General features: G+C 47.2%; 1 protein-coding gene across 9 annotated transcripts in view; it reads left to right on the top strand.

Annotated features, from left to right (window-relative positions):
* The window catches only part of DTNB (dystrobrevin beta), a 175739-nt gene that overhangs the window by 15984 nt on the left and 146597 nt on the right, over positions 1 to 13158 (top strand). For 6 of the 9 annotated variants that reach the window (XM_086743544.1, XM_086743543.1, XM_086743542.1 and 3 more), the window contains exons 3-6: positions 388 to 455; positions 4929 to 5009; positions 6819 to 7032; positions 11931 to 12016. In XM_086743544.1, coding sequence (XP_086599670.1) covers positions 389 to 455; positions 4929 to 5009; positions 6819 to 7032; positions 11931 to 12016 — 448 coding nt within the window. In that variant the 5' untranslated portion in view covers position 388. Of the gene's footprint in view, positions 1 to 387; positions 456 to 4928; positions 5010 to 6818; positions 7037 to 11930; positions 12017 to 13158 lie in introns of those variants that run through there. The other 3 variants (XM_086743539.1, XM_086743546.1, XM_086743545.1) reach the window with 3 other exon arrangements.

Raw genomic sequence — 13158 nt, 5'->3', positions numbered from 1 at the left:
CGCTTCGTTGGCGCCGCTGCTCGCGGAGCGGTCTTGCTTGCTTTGTATTTTGCAAACAAAGTCTCTGAGCAGAAAGGAATTCTTTGTGTGATACTGCTATGTATGTGTATGCAGTTCTGAGTTCTGCTAACTTAGGATTAGCAACTGAAATGGTTAGAATGAACGTTTCCTGTGCTGCGCAGCACTCTAAAAGCTGTTAACAAGTCTGAAGAGTATCTGTTATGGAATACGATCTTCATGAAGAGATGTCTGTCTGTCTACTGCTCTTTTCACTTACCAAATACAATCACAGTGTTTCAGCTGAGGGATAAAATAATGTTGTTCACAGTAAGTTGCCCTTGTAACAGAAATTCTAGCACAAACAATGTTTGCCATTTTTGTCTTCAGAATGATTGAGGAGAGTGGGAAGAGGAGGAGGACAATGGCAGAGAAGAGACAACTGTTCATGGAAATGAGTAAGTAAGACATTTGAAGACATAATACCATTTATTCTTTACTGAGAGCTTTGCTTTGGTAGTTTTACCGGACCGTTTACATCTTGTCTCCACAAGACCATTGCCTCATCTAGTGAAAAGCGTCCTGGGTGCTGGTCGGGAGGAGAACGCAAGAGGTGGGTCAGCACTGCCTAGAAGGTCATTCATTTCTAGGTTTTGTGGAGCTCCTTTTTTGAGGAGCATCCGCATTTCTCGTACAAGGCAGTATCTAAAGTTTATGAACAACTATTAAAATAAATAATGATAACAGATTACCTTTTACCTTGAAAAAAAAAAAATACACTGCAGTGGTAGTGTGACTGGGAAGAGAAACGGTTTGAGGGGTTTGGGGGTTGGTGTTTTGAACAGACCGTTCTCTGACAGAGAGGCTCCAGTTGTTACCGGAAATCAAGTGCCTGTCCGGAGAGAACACAATTTACAGGAACGAGACATAACCTTTAAAAAAGAGATATGCAGTTAGAAGTAGAAGATTGTATGTTTGCAAGACTTCATGTTGTTTTACTTCCCTGTGGGAACACAGGGCTGAATGAAATTCCCAGGTAGGCAAGCGTGTCCTAGAATTCCAGTCACAGGCTGATAGGGTCTGTCTTAGAACAATGGCGTATTCCTGCTATTTTGCTGAGGGGATTCCAGAGTAATGTTCTTACTGTGGCTATAAGCATCTTATAATTTCGGGAACGGTTTAATTCCTGGCTAAATTGTATGTGCTTCCTCTCATGTGAGACCTATCTCGGACAGTACTTCTCCTCACCTTCCCAGCTTGCTTTGTGCTTGAGTTGGCAGTCGCGTCCCTTCTTGGCCCGTTCAACATACGGCACAAGCTAACTCCTTTGGTCTCCCTGCTGTACGCCTCGTCTGCTGTTCTTCTCTGCGTCTGTTCAGTTTTACTTGAGCAGAGGTGACCGAATTGCGCGTGACATCCTGGATGAAACCTCCCGAGAACCTTTGAAATGACAGTAGTCCTTCTGCACTAGAAGTGCCTTGACGGGTGCATCAGAGTATTCCGTTCGTCTCATCGCTTTAAAGAGAGAGAGACACTGCATAGTCTGGTCCCGATCGGGGCTGAACTACGACAGTGTTGCAGGCATCTTGTGATCATTTAGTACAGAAAGTGACTTGCTAGTTCTAATCTTTGGCTACATGGTTTAAAATAGTCAGAACTTTTCTGATTATCTCTGTGCAAGGTGTCTCTCTGCAGCCGAGGTTCTTGCTGCTCGTTGCCAGTGAAAGCGCTGGTGTCTGGAGGTTCTGAGCTGTTCTCAGGCAGGCTCTTCAGCATATCAGGATGAGAAATCAAAGGTCTTCACGCTCCGCCTGTCCTGTGGTGGAATATTTCACTGTAAAGGGAACACATAATGTTTGCCCTTCTAGGTGAGCTTCACACACAGAGTAGCTGTGCAGTGTGCGAAACCGAGGCGTTCAGTGACCATGTTGTTGGTCAACACACAGTCTGCTGAAGTGGTTAGATACAAGTATAGGCCTTGGCGTTCACCCACACTGGACGTGCTACCCAGGGGTGTGTTTCTTGGTTTTGTAGTACTTACGGAGCTGTCTGCAGGGAAGAGCTCTGTACAAGCTGTTCTAATTTCTCTGAACTGCAGAGTACGTAGAGTTGATCTTATGGAAGGGTATAAAGAAGATGGACCCAGACTTCTCAGCCCCATGGCAGGATACAAGGCAATGGCACAAACTGAAACACGGCAAATTCCGTCTGAATGTGAGAAAAGACTGTGAGGGAGGTTGAGCACTGGGAGAGGTTGCTGAGGGAAGTTGTGAAGTTTCCATCCTTGCAGATACTCAAAACTCAACTGAATACAGTCTTGGGCTGACCCTGCTTGAGCAGGGAGGTTGGACTAGATGATCTCCAGCAGTCCCTTCCAGCCTCAGCTGTTCTGTGATTCTGTGCTGTGTAGGTTGTCTTGAAAACACATTCCTTTTTGTCATAGAACCACTGAATAATTTGAGTGGGAAGGGAGCGTTCAAGGCCACCCAGGCCAACCCCCCCCTGCCAGGAGCAGGGACATCTCCAACCGGATCAGGTTGCTCACAGCCCCGGCCAACCTGGCCTGGGATGTTTCCAGGGATGGGGCATCCACCGCCTCTCTGGGCACCCTGGGACAGGGCTCCACCACCCTCAGCATAAAAAATGTCTTTGTTATGTCCAATCTAACCGTACACTCTTTCAGTTTGAAACCATGACCCCTCGTCCTGTCCCAGCAGGCCCTGCTGAAGAGTCTCTCCCCACCTTTCCCACCAGCCCCCTTTGGGCACTGGGAGCCGCTCTCAGGTCTCCCCGGAGCCTCCTCTTCTCCAGGCTGAGCAGCCCCAGCTCTCTCAGCCTGGCCTCACAGCAGAGCTGCTCCAGCCCTCTCAGCATCTGCGTGGCCTCCTCTGGACCCTCTCCAGCAGCTCCACGTCCTTCTGCTGCTGGGGGCTCCAGAGCTGGACGCAGCGCTGCAGGGGGGTCTCACCAGCGCGGAGCAGAGGGGCAGAATCCCCTCCCTCGCCCTGCTGCCCACGCTGCTGGGGGTGCAGCCCAGGGTGCCGTTGGTTTCTGGGCTGCGAGCGCACATCGCCGGCTCACGTTATCGTCAGATAGCTCAGAAGAATGACCTTGTTGAAGCTTTTGTGGTAATGTGACAGAGGAAGACGAGAACAGAAAACGGGTAACTCTTTCTTTTTGCATGTAGCTGTTAAATGACCTTTTATATATATAAAAAAATACACGTATCTCTTATGTACACTTATATGCATATATTTTATGTAGACAAAGCATTCTGTGAAGACTCACGGTCCCTGGAAGTGCTTTCTGTGGTTTGAAAGATAGTCAAATGCACTCTAATTGGGAGTTTTGCAAGAATATTGCATAGAAAATACAAAATGAGCTGTTTTGTTGTGGCCTGGGATCCGAGTACTCCAGCGTACGTTTCCTGGCCAAGCACTTTGTTGAAACAGACCAGGACTGGTTCTGTCGGGGTGATACTGCGAGAGAATCCCTTCACGTTTGTTGCACTGTGCTATCATGCGAAATGCTCCTGAGGTGCTGGCTAGTCTGGTGCCACTCCTGGGTAAGCTGTCGTGGGGAGCTTTGGGCTGGGAAGCTGCTCAGCCTCCCCGCTGCTGTTCTCAGTCTTCTCAGCTCCTCTGCGTCCGTGAGGAAGAGGAACAGTCCCTGTGTGTCGCTTTCCAGGCACCGCACACAGGTCTCTGAGAACAAGCAGATGCTTTGGTGCTGGACTGGCAAACTTGTGAAATATCTAAAAGACAAAATACTTTCTGAAATTTGCAACTGCGAGTCAGCCAGTGCGCACACAGCAGTAATTCAAATGAGATATCTGCAAGCTGGTTTCTGAATTCAGGATGTAGGAGGGAATCGCCTTTGAGCAAGGTCCCTTGATACACCGACTGGATGCCTTCTTTGGGAGGACGTGGGTTTGGTTTTCTATTGTTTGTTTGTTTGTTTTTTAATATCTTTTAGACGTCTGGACTCTGTAAGCCACAGTGATCTCCATCTCTCAGTTCTGTACTCATCTAGGCTCTGGCTTTTGAGGAAAGCATAAAAGACTGCAGTAGATCCAGCTTTGTGCACTGCTGTGCGTAAGAGGAGCCAGGTGCCATTGCCCACGTGCAGCTGGACTCTTTCAGACCGCACCTTCGAATTCTGTTGCTTGTAGGACGTAGCCGCCGGTGCTGTTGAGATGTGAGCCATTTCAAAGGCATTTTAGTTTGTGGTTAATGGGATTTTCAAGACTTGTCTGCATCCAAGTGAGAAGTGATCAGTACTGCCCTCCAGACCAGTATCATTTATTATCCCCACGTGCTTGATCGTCTTCTCTGGGCAGTGCAGGAGGTGCACAGGTCTGTTGGCAGGGGGTTAGCACAGCTTTCTGACACGGCTCAAGTTCGGAGCGGTTGCTGGAGCTGGTAGATGTGGTGCAGACCAGTGATAGGTAACCGCACTCCAGTCTTCTGTGATGTGGTATTGTTTGAAGGGATTACGCTTACGCGTCTTGAAGTGAGAGGTTCTCTACTTTTTCTTCTGCTTCTTACCTGATCTGGATCTATTTGGGAGACCAAAAGCGTGCTCCTGATGGGGCTGCAGTGCGGGTGGTGGTAGGAGCACCGCGCCCCCCTTTGCTTCGTCTCTTGGCTTTTGCGTACATGTCTTCTAACATCAGGGCAATCCTCTTCCTCACCCACTCACCTCGTAATTCCTGCTTCCCTTTAAGGTACTCATCAGTCCCAAACTCAGGTCAGTTTTAACCCACTGCTGAAAATCACTTTATGGTGAGATACCTGATGAAAGTCTTTGTCGTGTTCATGTGACAAAGATGATGTCTGTGGAGAAGCACTCGTACCATTTTTGAAGTAATTCTCTCGGATAAGCTGAATGTTACAGAGGAAAGAAAAACACAAACTTTTTTTTATTCATAGGAGCACAGAATTTTGATGTCATCAGACTTTCAACGTATCGAACAGCCTGTAAACTGCGGTTTGTACAAAAAAGATGTAATCGTAAGTTATAATTACTCTTTATCTTCAAAAATGTCTCATGCATGATTGTTTCAAATATTCTACCCGTGTGGATTTCAAGTAAGCAAACGTTTTGTCAGGCAATGGTAGTTGTTGCTTAAACTAAACAGATATTAAATATAGAATTAAAAAGAGGCAGTGATCTTTGTCCAATACTCTAGAATATCTTCAGTTTTATGTTTAATGTTTCTAAAATGTAAGACGTGGGCCAGCTTGACCGATTTCAGTTGCCCTGAGCGCTGGATGCAGGCGGTCCCGGGCAACCTGGGCTCCAGTTCCGTGGCGGTGTGCCGCAGACCGCCTGACAGCTAGGCGCAGGTACGACTGGTGGTGTACAGTCCCCGGCGTGAACGCAGCCATAAAGGACTCTGGGAGTTCGTACCACACCGGTCAGTGTCAGTGTTCCCGCTCTCCTCCGTGGTCCCGGGGCCTTGGAGAGCTCGCCAAAGCAAAGATTGATCCGAGGGTGAAGAGGCGATGCTACTTTGCATCGTGGCGTTGAATTGGACGAAGCAAAAGGAACACACCTATGTACGCAGGAACGGGTCCCTCCTCCCAGTGAAGTGGGATTAGTGTCTGGTGTGGAAAGGACGGGGTCCTGGAGAGGGCATGTGCCACTACACGCGGCCGACTGTAGCTCCTCGTAGCGCGGCTGACCGCGGGCTGTGGTGGCGGTACCCGCGGAGCCTGCGGTTTGATGGATGGCTTGTAACGTTTTCATTCCCGTGGAAAAATGTTAGTTCTTCTCTGTAATTCTGAGTTTAAAATCTCTCCTAATCAGTAGGGAGGTATTAAGAAATGCTAATTACAGCGCATTGCACGCTTTGGGCCCCATTCACTGATGCCATGCGTGTGCCTTGAGTAACCTTTACCACAGGTGTACACACAGAAGAGGCTGCGCATTTCTGATCTTCGTCGTGAGCACACAGCGACCCAGGGACACGTGCCTGGTGTGAACGGGAGCCTGGCTTTTATCCTGGTGTGGTTTTTACATGAGAAATACAAAGAGAAGTTTTATGTAAGAAGGAAGATAACGAAAAAGTTGTGAAGTTAGCAAATAAGTCTGTCCTTTAACTGTGGGATCACATTGTTTGGATTGATGGGTTACTGTTGATCATTGGGTGTCTTCTCCCACGAACACGCATACCTGTCAAGCCTCGAAACATTTTAAAATATTATTTAACGTGGTTCTGCAGATCACGTACTGTGGTTTTGGAAAACTTTTTCTCTACATTGTTAGCGCCTCTTAGATAGTCAGTAAGATACGGCAGGGCGATTTAGGGAAACGCTTTGGAGTTCTAGACATATGTTTACAAAGTAGTGTGCTCTGGACTTGGCAACTGGATCAACTGGCAACAGGCATAGTTTAACTGGAACATTGAGTTCCTCCTTCGATACTGAACTGTTAGTCAGCATGAGGGCGTTCAAAGTGACGGTAACCCATTTGTAGTGGATTTAGAATGTGGCTGATGCCTTTCTCAAAGGAAAATCTCTAACTCTGCACGATGATGGAAGATCACTTTTCTCCTTTCTGTAGTTTTTCTGTCAGAGCCCCCAGGTGTCGAAGGTGGAGGGAAAGGCACGCGAGATGTCTGGGTGCTGCTCTGCTGCTTTAAACTAGCTGACACGAGCTGTGCCTATGAATGTCAAGAGTTTGTCTCTCACTTTGACTACGAATAAGTAACTGTTTGTTCCAAAATAAAAGCTAACATACTATTCAGAAACAGTACCATAAAAATAAGCTTGCATGCATTACAAATTAGAAGTTAATTTTTTTTCCTTTATTTTTAGTTCATCTTGTTGATATCTGGAATATGATTGAAGCCTTCCGAGATAATGGCCTTAACACTTTGGATCATAACACAGAGATCAACGTGTCTCGACTAGAAACAATCATTTCATCCATCTACTACCAGCTAAACAAACGCCTTCCTTCTACTCACCAGATCAGTGTAGAGCAATCCATCAGCCTCCTCCTCAACTTCATGGTAGCAGCGTACGACAGGCTAGTAACTCCTCTAGTTGTATTCTTAAACTAATTTTCTCTTTGTTAGATGAACACAGCCAACAACTGCATGAGTCTCTGGCAAACTGTCCGCATGCTCTTTCTCAGGTTCATGGAATTGTGTTGCGCACACACACGTGTTTAATATCACAGTAGTGCCTGCAGAGGTTTGCATTGCCACGGCAGAGGTGCTTTGTCTTAAAAGTTGCTTTCCTGAGAAAGGTGAGTTAGTGCCTTCTGGAGCTTGCAGGCTGCTGTAAGCCGTGTATCTGCACTGAAGATGAAGGGAAACTGCTCTGCAGGCTGCGATAGAACCTGTTGTTAACCTCAGGGTGGTATGGCACTGTTTTAAAAAGTGAAAGTGTTTTATTGAATCTTGATCAACAAGGCCATTTTGTAATGCTGCCTTGTTTTGCCAGTCGGCTTGGATCCTATTCTAACACGCTGTGACCTCACAAAGGCTAACTCTCATTTCTTGGCGGGAAGAAGCTGGACTTCACGTTCAGGGCACTGTCTAGGCATTTCCTTGTGTCCCGCTCCAGGAGTTTTTCACGGCCTCTTTCTTCGGGGCTCTCCCTGCTAGTCTGGAGTAGACGTGTCTGTGGGCTCTCTGAGTAGCAACGGCAAATCTTTCACTGTTGTTTAGCACTTCTTGCTCTTTTGTCTTGTCTTCCTTACAGTCAGCTGTTACTTCAGTCTTACCTTGCTTCCACTTTTACCCTCTCCGAGCACTGGAGAGCTGCTTGTGGCCAGGATGCTGTCACAGAGACCGAGGGGTTTTACCCAAGACAATGCGCAGCACTGAAGGTGCCCAGTAGTTGTTCCGTTTGTAATGTCCAGGCTCTGATCCTTTCCTAAGGTGACAACAACTACTTGCCATCAAACAGAAGCTTGGTTTCCCCACAAAAACAGTCCAAGAGTTCGAAACAATCCCTGTCTCACTACGGACGGATAAAAGCAGCACGAAGCTCAGAGCAGGAAGGCTGCTATGCCAACAGTATCAAACATGTGTTTTCCTGTTTAGTTCTGATTTGGTATCGGTTGTGAGACGAGTGGCAGGGGCTAGCTGAAGGGTTCACTAATTCAGAGACAGGTCATACCAGAAAAATACAGAATTTGAAAAGAGAAATTGTCATGTTTTGGGGGCTGACTCAGAAGATTGAGGCTTTAGTTAGAGATATGTTTCCTTTTAGTATCTAAAGGGGGCCTGCTGGGACAGGACGAGGGGTGACAGTTTTAAAATAGAGGGAGGTAGATTCAGACTGGGCATAAGGAAGAAATTTTTTACACTGAGGGTGGTGGAGCACCGGCCTGAGTTGCCCAGAGAGGCGGTGGATGCCCCATCCCTGGAAACATTCCAGGCCAGGTTGGCCGGGGCTCTGAGCAACCTGATCCGGTTGGAGATGTCCCTGCTCCTGGCAGGGGGGTTGGGCTGGGTGGCCTTGAACGCTCCCTTCACCCCTCTGTGATTCTATGTTTTTCTCCCCCACTGCCCCCAGCCCTGCAAGTTCTGCCTCTTCTGGCACCCAAGCAGCACTCCTGATCCCAGCGTGGTACAACAGCTTCTCTTGAGCTTCCACTGTCCGGCACATGGGTTGAGAGAGAAGCTGCAATGCTTGGCTGCGTTGTGCCGTGGGAGAACCAAGAACAAGAGGAGAGGCGTGGCTGGGGCTCCCTCTCCAGGAGTTCATCAGCGTGGCAGACGCCTGCGCTGGAGTTGCGTCACTGGGGCAGCTGTGTGGTCGCTTGAATGCACACAGTCCCGTAGCTTCTTACAAGGCGGTGCTGGTGGTAGCATCACAAAGTCACTAGTGTTCCACCAAACAGGCACAGCAATCAAAGATTCAACTAGCCTCCTCCCCGTGGAAACATTTCAGTTAGAGCTGGTCTTAGGTAAGCATGAAAAATGCTCACAGCGAGCGCTTCCCTGGGACCTGTACAGCAACGCTGATCCTGACGGCTCGTACTGCGTCAGGGGTGAGCGGTGAGGACAAACGGCTGGGGCGTGATGTTCTTCACTGCTTTCTCCCACAGAGCTTTGCACGGGTGTTTTACAGTTCAGCTGTGCTCTGTTTTCCCACCAGCCTCTTAACGGCTTTCCAGAGTCCCTGACCTCTTACTGGCACCCCAGAGTAACAGCTCGTTCCCTGACCCCATTTGACTCTTTCCGAGCAGTCAGTTTTTTATTTTATTTCATCATTTCTAGAAATCAGTTTTGATTTGACAGTGGGTTTGGTTGCTCCAACTTATTTTTTCTTTTTAAATTCCAGGTATCAAAGCCCGCTGTACGCGGGTAATAAAGCAGCGTGCAGTGAGGGGGAGGGATGGCCATGAGGGCGCGAGGAAGGGAGCTGGCGAGCAAAGTGTGCGCAGTGATGGGATTAGGAGGAACCTCGTAATCACACAGCGGAGCTGGAAGGGGCATGTGTGGGTACATAAGGAAATGCCTTCAGATCAGCATTATGCGGAGAGCTCTCGTGCCTCTTCTGGGAAATGAGCGTGACCAGGTGCCTGTCTGAAGCGGGTGCACGCTGCCGTGTGTGGCACGAGGAATGAGAGGTCCGATTCCTCCAGAGAGGACGCGGTGGGAGAGCTGGCACAACTGGCGTGCTGCAGCGGGCTCTTGAGGAGGGGGAGTTGCCCTTCCTGTGAGAGCGCGGCTGGAGCACGCGGAGCGCTGCCCGGGGCGGGTGGGGAGCCAGCTGGGAGCCTGAGTCAGGATGAGTGGGCAGGCTGACACGGGCATCGTGCTGCGGGCGGCTGCTGCGGGCCGCCTGCCTCGCGGGCCGCCTGCCTCGGGAAACGTGGGGGATGAGGCTTTCTTCAGCAGACTGGAGGAAGCCTCACGTACGCAGGTCCAGTCCTTCCTAATCCTGAGAACTCCTGATTGTTATGGGAGTTTCAAAATCGTATTGAAAGCGTTGCCCTTTTTCCTTTTGGCAGGGAATTCAGCAGGTTAAGTGGCGTTGGCACAAAAATCAATTTTGGCAAGTTGTATAATAACTACACCTCTACCACATTGCAGGGGGAGGAGTTTGGGGTTTTTTCTTGATTAACAAACAGAATGTCAGCAGAAGCAGGCCTAAGATCTGAAGGCGCCATAAGATACCCCTGCAAGGATATGTTTGTGTCGTATGAGGAAATACTGATGGCTTTAGTCACTTGTTTTTTCTGGAAATTAATTCACAGCTGAACTCACTTTTGAGAGAAAATGTATGTCTATTAAAAAGAAACAGAGGAGAGGGGCTGAGACTATAACTTAAGGAAATTTGGATTAGCTAGCAAGATTGGCTCCGATAAAAGTGGAGGTCAAGACTTGCAGAGGATGAACTTTTCAAAGAACCGATTTCAGATGTGGTCAAGGCTTTGTTTTACACGCAAAGGGAGTGCCAGCTTACTCCTTGAGCAAGTTATTTAACAGAAAAGAGAGAAGCAATGTAGGATAGTTGAGATTTTTACCTTGTTAACTTTATAACTCTTATAGCTCGAAATGAATACCTGCTGTGTTCAGTTTTCTCCCTTTGACTAGTTTCTTTGATCAGCAGTTGCAGGGACAGCGGATATCCGCGAAGTGCTGGCCTTTGGATTGCCATTCCTCTCCACAGATCTTCCTGCGGTGGTAGCTGTAGGAGGGATTGCCTCTCTTCTGCAGGGGGAATGTCTGAAAGATGCTCTGAGCCTGTATGCGAGAAATAGTATGTTCTGTTTCAGGTACCTCTCGGCCTGAGAGAGGCTGGGAGCCTTCACCTCGCCATGGAGTGGGTTACCAGAAGAGAATATTTGCCCGTTAACTCTGAACGTGGCGGGGGGAGGTGGTTTGGTCACTTCCTGATGTCTCCATCTGGGTGCACTGGCATCAGACCTTGTCCCTGCGTCGGTACCATGAGCCAGCATTTACTTTGAATAATTCTACTCTTAACGCTTTCCAAGTGCTAGTTGTCCAAGTGCAAATGTTAAATACGCGTCTCCTGTCCACTGAGGAGTATTCCAGAGCTTTTCTAGATATTGTGGCTGGCTGATGTCCTGTACTGGAGGTTCTCTGACTCTGTCACTGTGAAAGAGAAGTTCAGGAGGCAGGGAGGCGGGACGCGTGCCTTCTGGGCCAGTGCTAAGCTGGGAGAAACTCTTACTGGTATCAACTGGCTTCAACCCAGCAAGCCTTCTCCTGTGTTTCTGGTGACTTGCTTCCCCCGTCATTTCATCCTCGTCTTTCTTTCTGGTGTCAGGAATAATACATTTGTCTGTTTCTACGTATCAGACTGTGCTGAATGAGCTTTTTTGTACTTTCCGTAGAGACAAATGCGTTTTCTCTTGTGATATTAGAAAATGATTCCCAAAATGTGCCATCTATTCTGACATCACAGCAGCTTTATTCACTTAAATTAGAATAAACCATTGTTCACGTTACTCCTGCTCTGTGTTGTGTATTCAGGATATCCCCCAACATCTGTGGGCTGTCCATGACTGTGCTATTTTAGAATCAGATGTATATTTGAACATCAGAGTTTAAATCAAGGACTAAAAATTTAATGCAACTAACAAAGGGTAGCAGAGGAAAAAATGAGATGTTTTGCAGTGAACAAATGTATTTTAAAGGCAAAAATTAACGCTTTTTTTGAATAGGGCAGTTATGGGATGAACAAGACAAATGGTAGTCTCTTTATCCGTGCATTTTTCATAGTTCTCCAAGAAAATTTGATTTGTGATGAGACACTTGTTAACTCTTCCAGTGTATTAAAAATGCCAGTGTTATCGCTGTTTTAATGTCACGTTAAATAGTTTTGGCAGAGCTTAGTAGTTAATGCAGGGCATTTATTCATTTCCTTCCTAGGCCTCAAGTATTTTTGTTACGTACCGTTCTGTGTATTAATTACTTACCATGTATTTTTTTTCCACAGTGAGGGCCATGGGAAGTTGACGGTATTTTCGGTGAAAGCTATGTTGGCAACCATGTGTGGCGGTAAAATACTGGACAAACTAAGATGTAAGTGTTTTCAAGAAAATCAAACCGTCTTGTGAGATATTTTGTTTCCATTGCTGGCCACATGTTTTACTGCACTAAGTTCTGAAAGCTATTTTTTGCTTATTCAGCGATCTCTGTACTGCCGTGAAGGTTGCTGTTAATGGTTTTGTTACACGTGCCATCTGCTGGCCATAAACCATACCGAGTCCGGGGCTGAGTAGGCTTTACAAGTACGCTTGCTTGTTTTGAAATGCTTGGGCACTTCTTTAAGTGTAAAACTTCAGGGCTGATTTTTCTGATAGAAATGTCACGTTTCCCTCTTGTGAGGATGTTGGGGGCTTCTGTACATCTTCTGTTCCATCTGAGGCATCTGCATCTTCTCATTCTGCAATTCCTGCTTCCCAGTTCTTATTTTTCAACTCTTTTTCTTATTCTCTTTTCGTCAATCTTATTTCCTGTTTTCCCTTCTTTCCGTAAGCCCTCTGCTGTATCAGTAGAGCATCAGCGATATCCATAAACATTGGTTTTGTCCCGTAGCAGTAACTCTTGTTCTCCCTTTTCACAGCAGTGTGCTGTTACAGGCGTGCTCGTCTCCACGCTGGGAGGGCAATCTTGCTGTCACTGACAGATCTCACTGTCCAGGACTTGTCATTTCCACCTCGCCCTAAATGCCTTCTGTGAAAGCTGCCTTGTAAGAATTCGTTCTTCCTGATCTCCATGGTTGTCACTCACTGTAAATCATTCTTTAGACTTTGCTACTTCATTAAGCTTCTTCATTGTATTTTCTTTAAAACTAGCAACATGAAATAGTAGTGTGCGGAATTAAACTACATGGCAAGGCCTGAAAAATAGGCGCTGAGCAAGCATTGCGTGCAGTGTTAACGTGGAGGCTGCAGGTGCTTCAGTGCCAGGCAATGCGGGTTTTTCTGGTAGTAACTATAAACCTCTCCGATTAAAAACAGAGCTGGTGACTAAAGATTACTGTTAAGTAAGGGGGACAGGCATATATGATGGAGGATATTTAAGGCTCCTCAAGCATTTTTAACAAATGCATTGCCTCTAAAATACGGGGGGGAAATACTGAGGAGACTGTATCTCCTCAGTAAGAGACTACATTTTGGGCTTAGTTAGGGCAAGACTTGAGGAGGTTACAGCGGATGAGC

This window comes from Chlamydotis macqueenii, chromosome 3 (genome assembly GCF_036417535.1).
Source record: "Chlamydotis macqueenii isolate bChlMac1 chromosome 3, bChlMac1.mat, whole genome shotgun sequence".
Lineage (NCBI taxonomy): Eukaryota > Metazoa > Chordata > Aves > Otidiformes > Otididae > Chlamydotis > Chlamydotis macqueenii.
The sequence above is the reverse complement of the archived record's forward strand: the minus strand, read 5'-3'. Positions and strand labels throughout refer to the sequence as shown.